The sequence below is a fragment of the Neolamprologus multifasciatus genome, chromosome 23 (genome assembly GCF_963576455.1).
Source record: "Neolamprologus multifasciatus chromosome 23, fNeoMul1.2, whole genome shotgun sequence".
Taxonomy (NCBI): Eukaryota; Metazoa; Chordata; class Actinopteri; order Cichliformes; family Cichlidae; genus Neolamprologus; species Neolamprologus multifasciatus.
The window spans coordinates 2,298,620-2,321,529 of NC_140460.1; the positions used below are offsets into that span (position 1 = coordinate 2,298,620).

A 22,910-nucleotide genomic window follows, 5' to 3' on the forward strand; every position below is an offset into this window, starting at 1 on the left:
GTAAACACAACCAGAGTTCATACATAAGGCACACGGGATTATAAGGGGCTCTGTCGACTTTCAGAAAAATCAAAGGATTGATTTTAAGTGCGCCGTGTTTTCCAAACAACACGGTAATAACGACGGCCCGCTAGCATGCTTGACCAAAAATAGTGCTTTGTTGTGTATCTGACGGACGAAAGCTAAACCAGTTCCACACCAGTGAAGCTGCAGCATTTTTACAAACCAGCGCCTTTTTTATTCTCCGTCGCCGCCATGCTTTTTCCGCCGTGTGCGTATGAAAACAAAGGCACTACGCATGCGTGTTTTACCCATATTCGAGGGCTGCACGATTAATCGTTAGAAAATCGCGATCTCAATTCATACTTATGTGCGATCTCATTTCCAAATGACAACGATTGTACCGCATTTTGATCCGGGACGTAATCTGCACGAAAACAAGCGCTCACTCTTCCTGCTCAACAAATGACAAGGGCGGAGTCTTATACCACGTGATACAGAAGCTGGCTGCTAAAGTTAGCAGAGAAAAAACAACGGAGAGCACGTCAGGGATGACGAGAAAGTGACAGGAACCACCCAAACATCAATAACGGGAACCTTATACAGCGCTTCCCTATACCCGTCGAACTCCCGCAGGCACAAAGAAATTACGGAGGCTGTTACTTATCAGCTGACCAAAGATATGGCTCCATCAACACTGTGCAAAACGAGGGATTTAGCAAAATGATCAACAGCCTAGACAAACGCTACACAGTGCCGTCCCGCAACTATTTTTCTATTGTTGCACTACCTGCTCTACACACGCAGTGTCGAGCAACGGTGGAGACGGAAGTTCAAGCAGTACAACATTTTGCAGCAACGACAAAATGTGAGACATTTGTTGTTTTTATGTTTATTTATTGTTTTTATGTTCAGTCTCAACTGTTACGAAGTTGATGTGCAGTTAATAAGTGCAATAAATATTTATACTGGAAAAGAAAATCGTGAGAGAATCGTGATCTCAATTCTAAGCCAAAAAATCGTGATTCTCATTTTATGCAAAATCGTGCAGCCCTACCATATTCTATCGCAATATTTCATTTTCTTATCGTTGCCCAACATTATACCGGTATTACCATGAACGGTATAATATGGCCCAGCCCTACAAGTGAATGCTGCTCTCATTGGTTCTCTGGTACTCGCATATACGTCTTCCTGAAAGGGTGTAGGCAGCAGTAGCCCTGCTGGATTTCGGGCGATCGTGGCTCAAGAGTTGGCAGTTTGTCTTGTAATTGAAAGGTTGCCGGTCCTTGGGCAAGACACTTCACCTACCGCCTACTGGTGATGACCAGAGGGGCCGATGGCGCGATATGGCAGCCTCGCTTCTGTCAGTCTGCCCCAGGGCAGCTGTGGCTACAACTGTAGCTGCCTCCACCAGTGTGTGAATGAATAGTGGAATTGCAAAGTGCTTTGAGGGTCTCGAAAAGCGCTATATAAATGCAATCTATTATTATTTAAAGCTACAGATACTGCAACAGCGAACCAAAGAAAATCATATAGAGAGATGGAAGAAAGAATGATCTGTGCTTGCGTTAATGTGTTAAAAGGGGTATGATATGGGACCTTCAAGGCCCATATTTACTGTCAGATTCTGAAGTGCAGGATGTGCTAACACTGACTACAGAAAATCAACTTCAAAGTGACAGTGCTGGAAGCAAACCAGATCTAACAGCTGCCCTGGAGTGATAGGACTTCAGAGAAAAGTCAGAGAAGCAGTTCATTTCAGTGCATTTCAAAATTTAGGAGAATAACCTGCAGACTTACCTCCTTTGAGTCACTTGCTCAGAGAATACACGCACATTTATTGCGCTACATCATATATCGATTACCACACATAAAGTGGGTGGAAATATTAACTGCGGAGTACAGCATAACACACCCTCCAGACTACAACTTGTTCACTTCCCTTAACCCGTTTCCACCCTTCCCAGGGTTACTTGTAGCCATAAACACATCCAACATCAGCACAGGCAGACACAGGCACCAGTGTCCCCTGGCTCCACTGTCCAACACAGGCCTCTTTCATACAGTGGTCAGGCAAACAGCTCGAACACTGCAGGTGCTCTGCATGGGTTGGGTCAAAGGAGCCATTTGGAAAGGACTATTTTTTTGTTGTTTTCACTCTCTGTATTCATCCACATTTCCAGGAGCCGGAGAGAGTGAAGTGCTGAGAGATTTCACTTCTGTCAGAGCTACGTCGGGTTAGAGTGTTAGATCCAGCAGTCGTTAAAAAGAAAAAGAGGAAACAGAAATTTTAAAAATGCAGCATAATGATGTTGCTCAGCAGGGGAGGCATAGTCTGTAAGTCTGAATGCTGTGTACAGTATATTCATTCATATTTGATCAAAGCACCGGCTTTTGCCAATCCACAGAGGAAAGCAACATCAGTAATATGGCTTTGGGATTTTGTGTTTTCCTGTAGTCTTTATTTAAAAAGCTACGCATATTCAGGTTTCTTCTGCATGACACAGTAGCAACACTTGGGTGGATTAACTATAAAAGGAGATACCAGGATTATCTGTAAAGCACAGGTTTATTGTCAAGTTTTCATAGTTGAATCAGGAAATGCACACGTAGGATCACACAGGGTCACGAGGCCAAACATTAACGTGTCTCCTACAGTTTCCTGCAAAAAACACAATAATCTGTTCTGAAAGAATCAAACAGTTACATCAGAAGACTTAGTTTTGTTTGTTTTTTTAAAAAAGGAAAGAAAAATCTCTATGTAGCATCATCTCACGCTGTTTCTCTGCCTTTCTTCTGTACAGAATCATATTTCTTCCTTTCTTGTACTTTCTCTCTTTGGAGCACAGTACAGCCTTTAAAGTGCTTGTTTCCTCTTTGTAACAAGACAACAACATCTCAAGCTCAGGTTTAGGTTTACGTCCTGGAGTCCCTTAGGATCCTCTTAAATCTTAGCAGATGGTCAAGAACTGTACTTGGAGTATCTGACTTGCTAGTCCTCTGGGTTAATTCCTACTAGTAAATGAAGAGCATTTACTGGGCACATAGTGGTAACTGACATCCTTTCAAGCAGTGAGAATAGTGGGACACGGGATGGGATTCAGCCCCCGAGAGGGGTGTCAGCATCTGAGTGTCGGATGCTGACAGCTTGGCCTGCTGCTCCAAGCAGAAAAGTAGCAGTATTGTATCTTTGTGACCTTGGTTACTTCTGCTGGAGCCTTCAGGCATGTCAGTGGCAGCCGTGGGTTTCTGTGACCTGAGACTCGCAACTGCTACTGTAGATTAGTGACATGGTCAACTGGCTTAGGTCAGGATTTATAAAGACTTAAGAGTTAAGAGGATAGATCTCAATATCCAAACACGCAGTAAATCAAGGTGAGAAAACACATATTTAGTAGGGGTGGGGAAAAAATGGATACTGTGTAGCATCGTGATATTTTGTTTGCTAATAATGTATGGATACAGGGACAGCAGAAATCGATACTTTGTTACAAAAAGGTTTTTGTGCTCTGACTTCAGAGCATGTTGATCCTTTTTCTGAGCAAGAATCCTGACATTCCTTCACTGTCCAAATGTGTTTAATAAACATGACAGTTTACTTATTTTAATTTAAGACATGTTTTATTTTAATTAAGTTTAAAACTTTTTTATTTAATGTAAAATTATATTTTGTTTTAATTTACTTTCAAATTCTTCAGTTGCTGAAGGGGCTGCATAGTTTTCATAAACTGCATAGTTCAGAATAGCTATAATTGTACCAGATGGTTGATTCAGTTAAGTTGGACTAGACTGTAATACAAACCGTTCAGTTTGTCAACAATCAAACTGAAATGAGAGAAAGACTGAGTGTGAGACTTTGATATTAGAGAAAATGAATATTGATAAAGTTTACCTTTATGTACAGAATCTGAATATCGCAAAATATTTTTAAAAAATTGCAATAATATCGTATCGTGGGATGTATGGTGATTCCCACCTCTACTATTTAGGGTGTCATACTCTACATGCAGGAAAAAAAGGCCAAACTCCTGCAATTACCCACTCTTTCTTTCACAGTGCCTCTGTAGTGGTGTATGAAGGCAGCCTTAGCCTTTAAAGACAACGAAAACAGAACTGATCAGCTCTGATAATTAGTATATGTAGAAAAAGTTACCATATATAATCCTAATAATCATATATAATCCTACCCTTTAGGCAGGCTTGTTTGCAAGACTTGGGAAAATTAGATTTTAAGATTTCTGTAATCATTGAATGACTAATTGAGATGAGTTTTTTTTCCTGTTTATGCGCCTCATCTCACTTTACACATTAAAGTTTAACAAGTTTTATGTGAAGCATGATGCAATTGCGCTTTTAGGAGTAGCAGCACAGTAGGAAGGATGTAACACTGCTATTTAAAAATGTCATCATATGCACTGTTTTCTACTACTATATTTTTTTAAGTAAAAGGCAAACTGCTGAAGCTCGAAGGGACGAAATGCTTCGCAGAAATAAAATCCAGGTCTGTCAATTTACTATTTAAATGTCAAGCACCTGGCTTGTAGAACTGGAATAATTAGTCCATTAATATATTAGGTGATTACTCTTGTCACTTGTATGCAAACATTTAAAAACATTTGCTGACTTCACTGTCTCAAATGCATAACTTTCTGCTCGTCTTCTCTGTTTTTAGGCATGCTAATTGCAAAAGCTCTTCTCCAAGGGAGGCTGGGGACATTGAGAGAGAGTGGTCCATGGTCCACACGTCCATTGTCGACACTGCTGTAAGGAGCAGCAGCCACTAGGTGGTTGGCCCCTTAACCAAATGGTGGGCAGCAGAGGTGAAGGGAGCCATCAAGCTGAAGATGGAGTCCAAGTGAGCTGTGGTGGTTTGTGGCAGCTGACGGTTACCGACAGGCTAAGTGGAATTTGCATATAGAAGCAGCTGAAGAGAAAACTGGGATGTGGGAGTAGTTTGGTCAGGCCTTGGAGCAAGACTTTCGGTCATCCTAGAGGGAATTCTGGCAAACAATCAGGTAACTCAGGAAGGGCAAGAGGTCTAAGGAGCTTGGAAAGAAAAGCATCTGGACCTCTTTAAGTTGCTTGAAGACGTTTCACCTCTCATTCAAGAAGCTTCTTCAGTTCTAGGTTCAAATGGTGGAGAGTCCCAGATTTAAGCCTTGTGGGAGTGCCCCCTAATGATCCTCTACCTAATCACACGAACCAAGGTGGGAAAACATGTGTAGGTCACAATCAGCTCTTAACTTTTATGTATAGAATTTCTAGGTGGAGCCTATTGGCAAAGGGTTTCTGCATTGGCGGCCTCAGGATCACATTTCTTCTCTTTGCAGATGATGTCATTCTTCTGTGACCACCTACATAAATTAAGGTGGTTTGCAGCTGAGACTAAAGCAACTGCGATGAGAATCAGCATCTGCCACTTTAATACACTGATGCTCATTCAGAAATGTGTGAAGTACTAACTCTAGTTACTGACAGACGTATTCGTGCCACAGCTGCACTCCTGCAGGAACCACATGAGGTGGTTCGGTAAACTGACTAGGATGCCTTGTGGACACCTCCTAGGTAAGACATTTTAACCACGTGCTACTAGGCCCACACTGCAGAGATTATTCCTCTCAGCTGACCTTGGAAAGCCTCGATGAGCCAGAGGAGGTGGCCCGAGATAGGGAGGTCTGAGCGACTGCTGCCCTTGTGATCCAAATCTGGATCAATGGCAGAAAATGCATGGACTGTTTGAGTACAGGTAGCCATGCTGTCGGGCACACAAGTCTTTTCTAGTTCCACTGATCACCCAAGACTCAAAACAACTCAAGACTATGTGCCTGGCATGGGTCTTTGGGTTGTGTTTCATGAGTCACTTTCAGTGTCACTTATCCTTTTAGTCCTAAATAAACACTGACTATATTTGTTCTGCGAAGTGGAGATTTCAATTTTGCTTGTTTTGCCCACGAAAACCTCTCTGCTAAATGTCTTTTTCACAGACTCAAATGAACGGCCATCCAGTATTATGCAAAAGTGAATCTCAGAAAATATTTACTGACACACCCTATCATAAGTGTGAATAATATAGTTCAAATGTCAGGCACTGGCATGGCTATTGCTTAAGAAAATGCACACAACAGCACATGCTCTTGTTAAAAATAACGAGAAGAAATGCCACAAATACTAACAAAATCCTCTGCAGGGTGAGCATTAGTCTTTATTTGAAACAGGTATTTGGAGTGAATAGTGTCACTTAAAAAGCTTTTAATAGCACTTAGTCTAGGGTGCAAAATGGGCCATTCAGCCGCAACCTTCTCCAACTGCAATTTCACACGAAGATACTGTGAATGTTTCGATTATAAACCATTGCCCTCAGCTTCCTGTCAAGAGTCTGCATTGACTCGGTATAAAAATGCAGCGTTTAGGGAAGCTGCCCATGCGAGAAATTTGTTAATTAACAGTGTGCCCGACTCAACACTTTCTGTGGTGAATGGTACTCATATCTATACTGTTACTTACAAAGCTGTCACAGAATGATTATGAGCTACTCTCCTATTTTTCTGACTGACTGAACATTTACAGTGAACACTTGCTACATAGTTAGAAATGTTATATAATAAACTGGCCTCAAGAGAACACTTGAATCTGACTATTAAGCAAATATAGGACAGTTGAATGTGAAGGATATTATGGCTCTATGCATTATGTTGCTCTTTTTCTTACAAATATAATCATTAATAAGCTTAACTTTACATTAGGGTAGGTAACAGTGTGACATTAGTAAAATAAACTGAAGTGCTCATCATTGAGTCATCATGAAGGTCTTCAGCCTTATCAGTCTTTTTGGACTTTTAGGGTTACTCATTATGTGCTGTACCATACCACCTTTATTTATAAAGCACTTTAACATAAAACCAGAGTTCACAAAGTGCTGTACATGCTAATAGCACAAGTAAAGAAAATTAAAATGAGATAAGATAAAATAAATAACTAAAAAACTAAAATAAATTGAAACATGTTAAAACAAATTGAGTCAACCCCTCTAATCAATGCCAAAGGCTTCAGCGAATAAATATGTTTTAAGAAGACTTTTAAACTCAGAAAGAGAAGAGGCCTGCCTAACATGCAAGGGTCGATCATTCCACAACTTTGGAGCAACTACAGCAAAAGCACGATCACCTTTAAATTTATACTTAGTTTTCGGTACCTTAAGGAGCTGCTGCTACTAACTGCATTAAGAGATTTAAAAGCAAATAAGAGAATTTTAAAAACAATCCTAAAATGTACAGGTAGCCAGTGGAGTGAAATTAAAATTGGGGTGATGTGCTCAGACTTTTTTGTTCCAGTTAAAAGACGTGCTGCAGCATTTTGCACAACCTGCAGGCGCCTAATGGACGCATCACTAACCCCAGAATAAAGTGCGTTACAATAATCCAGCCTAGAAGTAACAAAGGCATGGATTACTAGGGCTGGGGAAAAAAATGGATACTGTGTAGCATGGTGATATTTTGTTTGCTAATAATGTATCGATACAGGGACAGCAGAAATCGATATTTTGTTACAAAAAGGTTTTTGTGCTCTGACTTCAGAGCATGTTGATCCTTTTTCTGAGCAAGAATCCTGACATTCCTTCACTGTCCAAATGTGTTTAACTTGTTTTTGGCAGCAACAAACATGACAGTTTACTTATTTTAATTTAAGACATGTTTTATTTTTATTAAGTTTAAAACTTTTTTATTTAATATAAAATTATATTTTGTTTTAATTTACTTTCAAATTCTTCAGTTGCTGAAGGGGCTGCATAGTTTTCATAAACTGCATAGTTCAGAATAGCTATAATTGTACCAGATGGTTGATTCAGTTAAGTTGGACTAGACTGTAATACAAACCGTTCAGTTTGTCAACAATCAAACTGAAATGAGAGAAAGACTGAGTGTGAGACTTTGATATTAGAGAAAATGAATATTGATAAAGTTTACCTTTATGTACAGAATCTGAATATCGCAAAATATTTTAAAAAATTGCAATAATATCGTATCGTGGGATGTATGGTGATTCCCACCTCTATGGATTACTGTCTCAAAATGCTGTTTCGATAAGATAGGCTGTAATCCACAAAACAGATGTTTTAGTGTGTGAAACTTTACTTTCCAGTGTAATTCAACAATATCATGATGTACAGTATTCTGGTATTAAATTTAAAAAACCCAAAAACTTTTACATTGCTCCTTTGCCAAGCTAGCCGTTTGAATAAAAGCACCAGGGAGTCAACAACATAAAGTAGCTCTACTAACGAGGTGGTTAGATGCTATTAAGGCTAAATTACATCCCCTAATTAATTGCTGCCTTCTAATCCATCAATGCAATAGAACATAAGTGCAGGTACACTAAACGCTAACCGTATTCTGTACATTAATAATGTATACAAAGTTGTACACGTGTTTGCTTCAGTTAGCCTGTTACTCGTGGCATTTTACACATGTCAGGTTTATGATGCGCTGCAAAGTACCAGCTTAAAATTGTGAACAGGACCTGACTGGAGTCTGACATTCCCAGTGGTGAGCTGTATGTCTGTGGAGAGCACTGAGAATCAACTACTGCTGACAGGCTGTAGTCTTGACTGGCAGAGTGCTGGAGTCATGAGGTCTGGGGGACAAACAGGGGCAGAATATAGGGAGGAAAAAATAGAAAGAACAAAACACAGCAGCTATCCCCATTAGAAGCTGTCAGGAGCAGACCTGACAATGCCTGTGCTACTCTGAGTTATTTAGTGGGCATTGCGACTGTGTACAATTTGATCAACGATTCATGATAAAATGCATTTGTACTTGATAATAATGCAGAAGGCTGCGTGAAAACCGATAAGAATGACGTATCATCTATCAAATTAAGTTCTGCATCATCCCAGCGGTTGAACCGAATAACTGAAACATATCTTTTGGTATACCTTTGATTCTTTCTCACATTTCTCACATAAAAGGGCCGAAGATTTGGCCTATCACTGTGGCAGATAGCTTTGTCTGGATTTCAGTGACACCGTAGTTTTGCTTTCAGTAGCCCGATAGAACCAGCTGAAAAAAGGAGTAAATCTGTGAGAGGAGAAAAAAATCAATCATTCAATAGAGAGAAAAAATAGTATTAGCTCGGGAACTCTTTGTTTCATAAAAATACTCTACTGTCTGTGTAGCATCTGGTGTTGATAAAGGATTATATTGTTTTGATGAACAACATGATTACTCAAGCGGGTTAATGGACAGTGGATCTGCACATGGATTATATATTCCATTATATGCCTGCAGGGGCAAAAACATGCAAGTGGGAGAGAAGAAATATCCTTTGTTATGGAAAAAGGACAATTCGCTGTTAACCTTTACTGTAAGACACATTATCTGGAATGCTAAATTAGGAAACAATGAAAAAACACTACCTCAGTTATTCCTGCACATTTTATTTTAAACCCCAAATGTTGTTGGACGTCAAATAGGCTAAACAGTTCTCAGGAGTGGACACTGGTGACCTACCTTGCTTAAGTCCCTGTAAATCACAGCAGGGAATATTAATCGAGATTGAAAGGATTACACAGAGTGAGCAGGGGACTAGTTAACTTCAAATGACGAATGCATTAGGTGACTGTCACACGAATGCATTGTCAGCTTTATACAAAGCTTTAGACGGAATTATCATCTGACTGTTCCAACTAAAATATCATTAAGGGTCGTTATAAAATCCTCTAATTAGCTACTTAGTTGGTCTTTTATCATAAAACATGATCATCTTTTGGCTTTGGATTGGTGTAGGACAAAACAAAGCAATTTGATGACATCATCTGGAGCGTCAGAAAAAAAAAAACGACGGGCATTTTTTCCCCCTTCTAACTAAAAATTGATCAATTAATCGACAGAATTGTGTGCAGATTAATCGATGATGGTGGCTAACTGCAGCTCCCACTAAAACCCTAAAGCTGTCCCGTTGTCATGATGTTATACAGCAGTTATAGAGCATAAACACATCGGCGTTGACAACAAAGGCGACATAATAAGTGGAGCAGAAAGTGGAGATGGGACTATTCTCCTACCGTGGGCACTTTTACACCTGGTAAACAAAGCGAGGCAAAAGATCACAGCACTGCAGTTAATCAAAGCCAGACGCACGGGTTCTTTTCGAAGCATATCCTGCAACCAAACTCGAAAACACGTCCTTCTACTTATTTGAGCCAACATCCGTTTGAAATGTTGTCACACCGTTACTGCGTATTTCACGCCAACCTTTAAATAGCCCTACAATAGTTAGCAGCTGATAGTGCAAGCTAGCTACCGTCCCTGAACGCACAGCGAAGGGTTAATAATAAAGACTCGGGCCAAAGAAGATATTGTTATATCCTGCTGTCATAACGTTACACGGTACAGAGGCAGAAAAAAAATCTCCTACAACAAAGACAACCCGACTCACCATAGTAAGAGGTGGGGATGTCCGTTTTTCTAGCCATGGCACTTAGCAGGACAGATGCAGCACCGTCGTCTTGGTTTTGGAGACTGCATATGAGAGACGAGGTGAACCCCAGCTGTTTCAATGCCTCCCAGTAGTCCCGTCGTGAAATAAACACAGAGGTCTCGGGCTCTTGGTCGGAGGATGCTTCGGCCACGCAGCTGAGCGTCAGTCGTGTTTACAGCGCGACGTCATTAATTATTCCAAAACGGTCTTAAAGGGGACGCCGCGCACCCCGGGCCCCTGTCCCGCTCCCCTTTGTTACATTCAAAGCTCTCTCACACACGCAGGATATTGTGCAGTTTGGGCATCAGGCAGCAGCCGATTTAAGCAGCTGGTGAACTGCTAGCTGTTAGCACGCTTCCTGCGCCTGCAAAAGGAGCAGCCGCTACTCGTGTTAATTAATAATACAGTCATTTTTGCAGCTAGTATTTTTAGGCAGTGGCCACTCTGTCCGCACTGAGCCGTCCAGTGGAGAAACACTGACCTCAGCTGGGTTTTTCGTCACATTGCACATCTTCCTGAAGTCACCAAAAGACAGAAAACTGCCAAAAAAAATCTGAGGTTCAGGTTTGCAAGGCATCGGTTTGAAATGTTAAAAGTCACCTAGTGTTCGACACTGGAATCACAGCCAGCCTTGAAAATAAATGATGCTGAGGAGGCACAAATACCTTTGTGAGCGCACGGGCAGAGATAATAAACTGCGAAACGTGTTTGCATATTTTGAGAAATGTGGTGAAAGAAGGCCACTTCTCAGTCTTGCACTCATGGAAAAACATTGATTGTGGGTATTGTATGTCCACTCAGGATGTGGAGACTAACCAGGAAATCAATGAGCAGAAGAGCTGATTGGTCACCATACCTATTAAAGCTGCAACCTCAGAGATCATCCCTGGATGTTACCTCCATTATAATGGAATATAATCACCTTTTAATGACAGTATATCTGAAATGTTAATACCTAATGAGAAACTGGACCGGGCATTTGTATTAAACTGACATCTAAAAAGTGATGTCTTTCTTAGAGCGCTGTGGATGAAAGTAATGAGAGCTCAGGCTGCCAAAGGCTGGTCATTAAGAAGGGTTTGACTTCCCGGGGACAGATTGCATGTTGATGTGGCAGATTCACTGCCAGTAGCACACCAGGAGAATCAGAATCACATTATAGCCAAGTGCAATAAAGTAAATGTAGGACAATTTGTCTTTGTGACATTGGTGTAGGACAATAGTTTCTCAGCTTTTTATGGATGAGAACAGTTTAAATGAAACAACACAGAGATCCAACCGAGACCCTCAGGCGTGACTAATACAAAGGATAGTGAAATATATATATATACACATATTGCCTCTGTTCTCAGCATAGCTTGGTCAACAGAAGAACAGAATTTAAGTGCTTGTGTTTCAATCTTGAGAAGGGTGAGAAGTTCGGCCATCCGGGAGGGGCTCAGAGTAGAGCCGCTGCTGCTCCACATCGAAAGGAGCCAGCTGAGGTGGTTCGGGCATCTGACAAGGATGCCTCCTGGGCGCCTCCTGGGTGAGGTGTTCCGGGCATGTCCCACCGGAAGGAGGCCCCGGGGCAGACCCAGGACACGCTGGAGAGATTATATCTCTCGGCTGGCCTGGGAACGCCTTGGTGTTCCCCCGGATAAGCTGGAGGAGGTGGCTGGGGAGAGGGAGGTCTGGGCCTCTCTGCTTAGGCTGCTGCCCCCGCGACCCGGCCTCGGATAAAGCGGATGAAGATGGATGGATGGTGTTTCAATCTTAGATTTTTTCTGTGCTTTATATCTTTGAACTTCTTTTTTATCAGTGCCAGATTCAATTCAATTCAATTCAATTTTATTTATATAGCGCCAAATCACAACAAATGTCGCCTCAAGGCGCTTCATAGATACAGAGAAAAGCCCAACAATCATATGACCCCCTATGAGCAAGCACTTTGGCGACAGTGGGAAGGAAAAACTCCCTTTTAACAGGAAGAAACCTCCGGCAGAACCAGGCTCAGGGAGGGGCGGCCATCTGCTGCGACCGGTTGGGGTGAGAGAAGGAAGACAGGATAAAGATGTGCCTTTGGATTTTAAATAGATTGAAAAAAAGTCAAATGGAGCCTATTTTTAAAGCACTGCTAAAAACATGTTTTTTCTACATTAACTAGTTAATAATAATAATAATAATAATAATAATAATAATAATGGATTGCATTTATATAGCGCTTTTCGAGACCCTCAAAGTGCTTTACAATTCCTCTATTCATTCACTCACTGGTGGAGGCAGCTACAGTTGTAGCCACAGCTGCCCTGGGGCAGACTGACAGAAGCGAGGCTGCCATATTGCGCCATCGGCCCCTCTGGCCATCACTAGGCAGGGGAGTGAAGTGTCTTGCCCAAGGACACAATGATCAGGACAGACAGAGGTGGTGATCGAACCGGCAACCTTCCGGTTACAAAATGAGCTTCCCAACCCCCTGAACCACGTTCGCCCCAAATAGAATCGAATGTTGTCAATATTTGTGCATTACTAAATCTGAAAAAAGAAAGAAAAATGGTCTTAATAACGAAAGTGAATCTTTAACTTGCTCTGTGTTTAATGATACAGCTATGAAGAAGTTATCGAATCAAGCAAAGAATCAGTTTATCGGCAGCACGGGGAAAGCTCATGAGCCCTGTGAGAGCTGAATAAGAACAATAACACGATTCGTACAGTAGGTCGACTGTGGCTCCCTGCTAACTGTATTATCCAGAGTTTCCATTTGCATCCATCTCCTCCACTGTCATTCAGTGAAAGAGATGGATGCCACCAGCTTGCTTATTGCATAATCATGAGGGTACAGCACAGATGCAGTCACATTTTACGCTGTTTGCTATCTGTTTTTTCACACCTTATGAAAAACAGGTAATTTCTTTTTCCACATCAGCTCTCCTCTTGCAGCTCGGAGAGTGAGTTTTTTGTTTGTTTGTTTGTTTTTACTTTTATAATCAGAGGCAGAAGGCGATGCTTTTAACACAATCACTCTTTGTCTTTTTCTTTCAGTGGCTACAATTGCTGCAGTTTCAATCAACTCCACAGACACTTACAAATTGAAACCCTCCATGAGTTCATTCATAAAGGGTAATTTAGTGCCGATGTACAGACCGAGCATCGCCGCACTGATGAGCAAAACAAGTACAGAGTGCAGCAGGTCATTGGTATAGTGTTTTTTTCAATCAGTTGGATAAACACAACAAATCTGAGAGGCATACATTGCACAATGGGTAACAGGAAATTGCATCTGTGATTGGTGAGGATGCCGGATGAGGAGTCAATGATCTCTGTGAAAGGGGAGACAATTTACAAAGAGAATGGACACTTTGTGTTTCCTGGGTTTCACAATGCCAGAGCTTGTATCCAGCTTTTGATTCTCTCTCTTTTGTGTGATAAGTATAGGCTCCAGTGTTTGTCTGGGAGAGAGAGTGCAATAACATTTTAATTGCCACACCAACACCTGCACCATTCTTATCTTCAGGTGCATTACAGACTTATTTTGGTAATACAGCTAAACCGGTGCATTGGTTTTTCAAATCATTTATAAGGATACTACTGGGTATTTCACTTTCTTCACTGTTAATCATCACTTTGCAATAATAAGGCAATAATTATAATGTTATATAAAGTATCTTATAGGCAGCTCTGCTGGAGAGAAAATAAAATGTCATAACACTTTTAATTAAGCCGGTGAATATACATAAAGATGCTCAGCTCTGATTCATTTACACTGTTGTCAAACTTTTCAGCGTTTTACTCTTTAACATAAACAACTTTGTTAACTGGGGAGGTAAGAGCACTGTCTCGACTTTTAGCTTTTTAGATGTCACCCGTGTACTCTTCAAACTGGGGACAATATAACGAGTAATTGCGATTGGCACAGCAAACAGGTGCAAAGAGAGCAGATTATTTCCTTCATATTGTGTTTGGCTCAACACAGCCAGACTGCTGCCTGGCGCCTCAGCGGATAGGAGGTTGGAGTTAATTAAAAAAGGTTTTGTTCCGCAGACATTTGCCTTGCTTTGCTTGCCGTGTGCTCCCTGAGGCTGTGTTTCGAGATGCGTTTGAGACCTCGGGGACTCGTCTAATCAAAACACACAGACTGCTAGCCACCTAATCCTCTGGATTCACGATAACAAGGTGCTGTATGAGACACTGCTCCTTGGTGTTGCAGATAATTTGGCGATTACAAATAGTCTACTGGTGGTGTAGGCTTCTATCATCTAGTGCCACAGCAAAAAAAGTCAATAAGAAAAACTCTTTACAAAACTAAGGTGTGAATGTTATAATCAGAGATGGGCGATCCGATTACTTTTTTCAAGTAACGAGTAAAGTAAGGGATTACTATTGCAAAAACGGTAATTAGATTACCGTTACTTTCCCGTAGGAACGCTGCGTTACTGCGTTACTAAAACCGTGATTCTTTTGCAAGAATGCCTTGAGGCGACTTTTGTTGTGATTTGGCGCTATATAAATAAAATTGAATTGAACTGAATTGACAATGACGTAAACGAGTGTGACGTTTGTGACAACAGCTGTGTGCAGATCAACAATGGATCATATATCGAGTGCAGAGAGAGTATGAGCGTGCAGCGTTTAAAGCGTGGAAGTACTGACCTTACTTTGAGTTTGAGTCCATAAAAAGTGACACAGCGAAAAAAAAACCCTAAACTTCCGAGCAAGCACCGAGTAGCTACGACGTAATGGGAAACTCACAGAGAAACTCGCGGATTCTTCCACTGACCGCGGCACACCTGCACCAGGGTAACCCTCCGCCTACCCCACTCCTGCTTTACAGGTGAAAATAGAGCAACAGGACCGCTAGTCTTTGACTTTATTTATTTTCTGCTGTGTTTTACTTGCATCTATTTGAAAGACTGAGTGTAAACACACAAAAAAATTTATTTTATGTGCAGAAAATAAGTTTAAATATTAAACTAATTTCTTCCAGTCAGTGAATGGTGCATTTAATTAAATTTTTACTTGATGCATAAAGTTAAAAGATTAAAACTAATAAAACAAGTTTTAAAAAGAGACTTTTCCATTTGATTACATTTTGTATGATGATTATGTAGAAAAAGTAGAACTGGGCTGAAAGATCTATCACTTTATCACCTATTCAGGTTGTAAATCATGTTTTTAAAAAGTAACTAAGTAATTAATTACTTTGGAAAATAAGTAATCAGTAAAGAAACGGGATTACTTTTTGGGGGAAGTAATCAGTAATTAGTTACTGATTACTTTTTTCAAGTAACTTGACCAACACTGGTTATAATGCATATCCATTGCAGGTAATCATTATTGCCTCAACCTGCAAGCTGTGGTTGTTTCTGTTATATAATTCAACTTTGGCACTGCTCTAAACTAAGTGTGGTAGGCAGGGCCGTGCAGAGAGGTTTAAAGGGGCGGGTGCTCAAAGTTAAAAAGGGGCACATTGAACCAGGCTGAATAACAACAACACACATTCATCAAGATTCTAATATGGGAAGGGCAGGGCTGTGTTGATCTGAGACTGCAGACATCAAAAAGTCCATAGGAGAGATGGTAGCTGATTAAACAAGTGTCATGAGATAATAACAAAATGCAAAGATTGGTGACAGCGCTTGGAACCATAAGGCAACAAAAAACTGTGAGAAATAAACTTGGCTCTGCCTGTGAATCACTCTTTGCTTCTCTTCTTCCTTCCATCCCATCATCTCATATATCACTCTCCCCTTGCTGTCTATCTGAGAACAAGGCACAACTTGCTATTGCAATAAACTATAATTTAATTATCCACACTTAACAACTCTTGCACTTAATCTATAATAAAATGATGACAGAAAAATGTTATAGCACTGCCTTTAGTAGCCTCACACAGCTCCTACTGTTTCCTCCTCATGTCCTTACCAGCCATGTCTGGACAATGTTATATCATGAGTAATATTTTTTTTAAAAATCCATCTAAATAAAACACACACATGCACGCACACACAGTGACATTTTAGACCTTCTTCAGAATACTGTATATACTATGGGCATCATGGTGCTGATCCAGAATCCTTACATTATTATTTATTACTAGAGCTACAATAATAAAGCAATGAGGAGGGGAAGTAATAAATATGAAATAATGTATTTATGATGATTCCATTTGTTTCACTATCCACTCTGTGCAGGGGCAAAGCTTATTACATTTTTAAACTGTAGAGATACAATAATTTTACTGCTGTAAAATCCAAATTTTGTCTTATTTAAAATATAAATCTAATATAATCTTCTTCTTAATGTATGTTCTTTAAAATACAGCGTGTGTTTATATATATTATAATTATAATAATACATAATTATGTGGACATGTACATTAGATCGTTTTTTAGTGAAATATAATCCCTCCAGAAAGGCAGGAAAAGCCCGGAAACTTACTTTAAAACTAAATATGTTCCCTAAAACGGTGGACAGAGATACAGACCCATGACAGCCTTACACAGGTAGCCAGCAGCTATGACCAGCACTACTTGTGCAGTTAATAAAAGGACAGGTAATGTTTGTCGCGCTGTTGCACACACAGCACGCTCGTTTGTTTCAGTTCGTCAGTTGCCACAAGACAACTTACCAACGTGTACGTAATAAGCTAATACTCCTGTGTGCTATACACTACAGTGTACGCTGTACACCTACTTACTGGTTTTGTCGCATCAGTCTGTGTCTCTGAGTTAATTTGTGTTTCTCCTACAGCTCCGGACTGCTAAAAATGCGCGTGCTCTTTGTGAGCTCGTTCCCGGCTCGTAACCAGCGCGTTCTGCCGTCAAGGGCGATCATTGGTTAAATGTGATCATGTGACTGATGCAAGCCAGATCCTTTTATTTAGCAAAACTGTGATTAATAGTTAAATATTATTGTTGAGGGGCACAGACAGGACTCCGCACGCACACACACATAAAAAATAATAATAATTTTTTTTTAAAAAGTTGCCTCAACAAAAGGGCACTTTGGGCACCCATCAGGAAAGGGGCGGGTGCTCAAGCCCCTCTAGCCCCCCCCTCTGCACGTGCCTGGTGGTAGGTCATACGATATCATAGGTTTTCATCTCTTACTGGCTAACTCCACTATAATATAACTCACTTCTTTAAGCTGATCTTTTGTTAAACACAAATGTTCACACATGACAGTATCTTAACTTTGGAAATCTATGTAGGACTTAATTTATATTATACTGACTGAAATCAACAAACATGACCTGACAGTGTTGTTCTCAGATGCTTAGGTTAGTAAATGATTGCTTTGAATGTCTATGGCTGAACTACACTATATAACAAAGTAAATCAAGCCTTTTGGTTTTCAAAAACAGTTGTATCTGTCTACGTTGTACAGTATTCACTTATGTTGAAATACCAATGTCTGTCAAAACTAAATATACTCTTATTGCTTCCACAGGAGTTAAGAGGATAAGTAGCAGCCTGGTGCTAATCAAATGCGTTTGGTTAACTGACCTCGAGCAAGTGAGCACATCTATAAAAGTTTTGACAACATGTTGGTCTGGATCATTCAGACCACAATCTTCCTAGAAGTGGACGTTCCATCAGGTTCCCTTAGACACTATGAGCCTCTATTAGCATTTAAAGTGTTACAGTTCAACACTGTACGATTACAGGAAGTCTGAACAAGTATTGCTCACTTGGAAGGTTTGCCAGGAGAAAACAATCTCTTTACAACGAACACAACGGCAAAGATTTGTAAAGTTGGATGTAAATAGATCAGAGGACTTGCTTCTGAGACTGAAGTGGAGATGCTTGGCTACAACGCACAGCATCACAGCAAAACTAAAAACAGCACCTCAGCGCAAAGGGCTCATATCTACTATCTCTATCTCTATCTCTACTTTTAAGATTAGGCTTCAAATTTTCCTTTTTGCTAAAGCATATAGTTAGAGCTGGACCAGGTGACCCTGAATCCTCCCTTAGTTATGCTGCAATAGACGTAGGCTGCCGGGGGATTCCCATGATGCATTGAGTTTTTCCTTTCCAGTCACCTTTCTCACTCACTATGTGTTAACAGACTTCTCTGCATTGAATCATATCTGTTATCTGTTATATCATATCTGTTATTAACCTCTGTCTCTCTTCCACAGCATGTCTTTTATCCTGTCTTCCTTCTCTCACCCCAACCAATCACAGCAGATGGCCCCGCCCCTCCCTGAGCCTGGTTCTGCTGGAGGTTTCTTCCTGTTAAAAGGGAGGTTTTCCTTCCCGCTGTCGCCAAAGTGCTGCTCATAGGGGGTCATATGATTGTTGGGTTTTTCTCTGTATCTATGAAGCGCCTTGAGGCGACTTTTGTATAAATAAAATTGAATTGAATTGAATTGAATATCTACTGAATGCCAAACACAGAAGTGGAGGGGTAATGATTTGGGTTTGTTTTGCAGCCACGGGATCTGGTCTCTTTGAAATCATCGAGTCGACCGTAAAGTCCACCGTGTACCAAACGATTCTTGAGTCAAATGTGAGACCATCTGTCCAAGAGCTAAAGCTTGGCCTAAACTGAATCTGGATGTCTTGAAGCACTGACCCTTTTCCTTTCTGGTCTATGAGACCTTAATACCTAACACAAAGCAACCATGACTCTTTCAACATGGATCCTTTGTCGTTGCATGTGTCTTCTCTCACTGTTTCGTTTTGAAGGTGTCAACAGACAAAATCTCAGTGAGTGTTTCACACAAAATAAGTCAGGAAAAGTAACCATCTTTTTGTGAATCTTCATCTTGAGACCCTTTAGATTAATCTTGTCATCTTTTGCACGTTTGAAGCAGAATCCCAGCTCGGGAATAAACGAGCAACTGACAGGTTATAGGAAACGTTTGATGTAAAATAAAACTGGAACATAAAATTATAATGTGGTTATGCAATATCACTCTGTCTTTTTAAATATGACTTTTTCTTGTGTCCTATGCTATCAAATGTTGTGGTAACACATTGAACCATATGACACATTGCACTGTGTTGTAATATATTGCATTATCTTGTGTCATCTTGTATCTTTTTATATTCTATATGAATCAACGCATCTCTGTTTCATGCAGAGAAAGTCTGAGCTAATTAGTTCAACAAGGCAGTTTGTAAATCTGGGCCAAAAACATAAAAGAGGACACATGCTGTTCCCATCGCTTTTAAGGAGGCTATTCGGATTTTTTTTCTCTTTTTTTAAAGATCGACTTCTAATAGTTGTACTTTGTGTTGTTTTTTCACATACATTTCTTATATTTATACTAGAGATTATACTAGAAGAAGCATATAAAAAGATGGCTCCTGACTTGATCCCAGCTTCTAGCAAATCCATCTCCTGTGAAGAGCTTTAGTAGCTCATGTTGCGATGAGAAATAAAAAATATATATCCCTGTCCTTAAATGGGATATTCAAAAATCTACTTTTTGATATGTTTAGATACCTGCAAATACGAAGTTTTGCAAAAACATTGTTTCCTTCTTTACCCTACCTACCTCCTAAAAATCAAGTGGATACCATTTTGGAAATGGATCCTTTTGGCAAAAGGAGAATCTCCATCATATACAAACTGATACAGAGCTTAAGGCTATTACTTGGGAAAAAACTAAAAATAATTGGGAAAAAGACATTGGGGTGGATTTATCTGATGATGAGTGGAGATCTTGTTTGAATCGTATACATACCTCCTCCCTTTGCATTCGCCATGGTTTCATTCAGTTTAAAATTCTTCATCGTCTTCATTATACAAGAGAGAGGTTTTCAAAGTCTTTCCCAGAAGCCGATCCTGCCTGTCCCAGGTGTGGACATAATCCAGCAAATGAGGGTCACGTGATGTGGTCTTGTCCGAACCTGGATAATTACTGGGGAAATATATTTAAAGTATTATCTCATATCAGTGCGCAGAACTTAGTGCTTGATTTCCGCATTGGCATTTTTGGAGTTATGCCATCTCAATACAAAATTAGTAAATCTCAGGAAAATGCCAGAGCATTTGCTACATTGCTCACCCGTAGACTCATTCTATTCCTCTGGAAGTCTGATAAGGCTCCTTCATACATACAATGGTTAAAGCAGTTGCTTTTTTTTACCACTGGAAAAACTTAGATACAGAGCTCTCTCATCACAACAAAAATTCTCTGCGACTTGGAACCCATTTATTGACTATATAAAAACGTATTTTCCAGATGTGTGACGTACTTTTTACACGAGCCTCAGGTGGGGAGGGAGGGGTTTCTTTTTGTTGTTTTTTTGTTGTTGTTTGTTTTTTGTTTTTTTGTGTATAATCGCAACGTTTTCCTTATGTATTGTGACCATGATTTGTGAAAAAAATTAATTTAAATAGAATTTTTTTAAAAAATCGACTTTACTAATAAAAATTGTGTTGCACCACTGACATAAGGGCATAAGCAAGAAAACATTTAGGTTTCTTCAAATAACTCAAAAACCATTTTCTGAAATCACTCCTTCTGTTCCTTCAGTTTATACTGTGCAGCACAAGATTCATTTCACATACAAAAGGCTTTCACTCCCTCGACATATTTAATTCATGATATAAAGCCAGTACATGACTACAGCCAAAATTACATTTCCTTTTCTGACTGTCTAAGTATGAACAGATACACTTTCAGAAAAAAGCACCTTATTCAACACACCGTCAGTAGGGTGGTACCATCTAAGGTTCTCCAACAAGGGGAACTTATTTGTAACATTGTGCATTCGGAAGAAGGCTGGTAGACCTCTGGAACTTTAAGGAAAAAAATCTAAATTGATTAGAAATACCATCCATCCATCTTCATCCGCTTTATCCGGGGCCGGGTCGCGGGGGCAGCAGCCTAAGCAAAGAGGCCCAGACCTCCCTCTCCCCAGCCACCTCCTCCAGCTTATCCGGGGGAACACCAAGGCGTTCCCAGGCCAGCCGAGAGATACAATCTCTCCAGCGTGTCCTGGGTCTGCCCCGGGGCCTCCTCCCGGTGGGACATGCCTGGAACACCTCACCCAGGAGGCGCCCAGGAGGCATCCTTATCAGATGCCCAAACCACCTCAACTGGCTCCTTTCGATGTGGAGCAGCAGTGGCTCTACTCTGAGCCCCTCCCGGATGGCCGAACTTCTCACCCTATCTCTAAGGGAGATGCCAGCCACCCTTCGGAGGAAGCTCATTTCCGCCGCTTGTATCCGCGATCTCGTCCTTTCGGTCACTACCCACAGCTCGTGGCCATAGGTGAGGGTAGGGACGTAGATCGACCGGTAAATTGAGAGCTTCGCTTTTACACTCAGCTCCCTCTTCACCACGACGGACCAGTGCAGCGTCTGCATTACTGCAGCTGCAGCCCCAATCCGTCTGTCGATCTCCGGCTCCCTTCTCCCATCACTCGCGAACAAGACCCCGAGATACTTGAACTCCTCCACTTGGGGCAGGACCTCATCCCCGACCCGGAGTGGGCACTCCACCCTTTTCCGGCTGAGAACCATGGCCTCAGATTTGGAGGTGCTGATCCTCATTCCCGCTGCTTCACACTCGGCTGCGAACCGCTCCAGTGCGAGCTGGAGGCCCTCACCCGATGAAGCCAACAGAACCACATCATCCGCAAAGATCAGAGATGAGATCCTGAGGCCACCAAAGTGAAAGCCCTCCGCCACTTGGCTGCGCCTAGAAATCCTGTCCATAAAAATTATGAATTCAGTTATTTATATATTAATTGATACATTTGGAAACATTGCACAGTGCTTACTAACTAAAGCTCTATCTCACCCCTGCAGAAATCATTGTCTTTACATTGTGGTGGATCCATCAGGTAGAGGGAGACACAAAATGAAATATGTGTAAATGTATTGAATATTTTTATTTACTGTAAAAATCCAGGTAAAGTTAAACGTTTAGAATATAATCAGAATATTGCCTCATTTGTTTTTCTATTTTACCAAATGCCTTACATCTAGAAGAAACAGTGCAACACGCATCTTTTATTTCTTGAGGAGATACCGGATGCTTCATCAGTTACATCTTGCTAGTACAGTTCCTTCGGCTTTAATTGTTCATGGATTAAACAAGGTTCTGGAAACATCATCTACACATCCATGATGTAAATCTCCCACTCCACCATATCCCAAAGATGCTCTGTTGGTTTGAGATTGACTGCCGAGGGCATTTGAGTGCAGTGAACTCATTGTCAAACTCAAGAAGCCAGTAGGAGAGTATTTGAGTTTTGAGACATTGTGCAGCCATCAGAAGATGGGTACACTGTGGTCATAAAGGGATGACATGGTCAGCAGCAATACGGTGGTGTTTAAACAATGCTCAGTTGGTGCCATGGAGCCCATGATGTGCCAAAATGAGACCCCCTATGGCATTATGCCAGAAACAGTGAGCCAAAACTGGATGGATTCATGTTTCCCATTCTTAGTTGACATTAATGACACCTAGCGTGGCCTTCTGTTGC

General features: G+C 40.9%; 1 protein-coding gene and 1 long non-coding RNA gene across 6 annotated transcripts in view; one reads left to right on the forward strand and one right to left on the reverse strand.

Annotated features, from left to right (window-relative positions):
• slc44a5b (solute carrier family 44 member 5b) overlaps positions 1-10,841 on the reverse strand; it is a 57,904-nt gene extending 47,063 nt beyond the window's left edge. For 2 of the 4 annotated variants that reach the window (XM_085151288.1, XM_085151290.1), the window contains exon 1: positions 10,438-10,841. In XM_085151288.1, coding sequence (XP_085007414.1) covers positions 10,438-10,474 — 37 coding nt within the window. In that variant the 5' untranslated portion in view covers positions 10,475-10,841. The remainder of the gene's footprint in view (positions 1-10,437) is intronic. The other 2 variants (XM_085151289.1, XM_085151287.1) reach the window with 2 other exon arrangements.
• LOC146490673 (uncharacterized) overlaps positions 1-22,910 on the forward strand; it is a 63,630-nt gene that overhangs the window by 9,065 nt on the left and 31,655 nt on the right. The gene's annotated exons all lie outside the window — the stretch shown is intronic.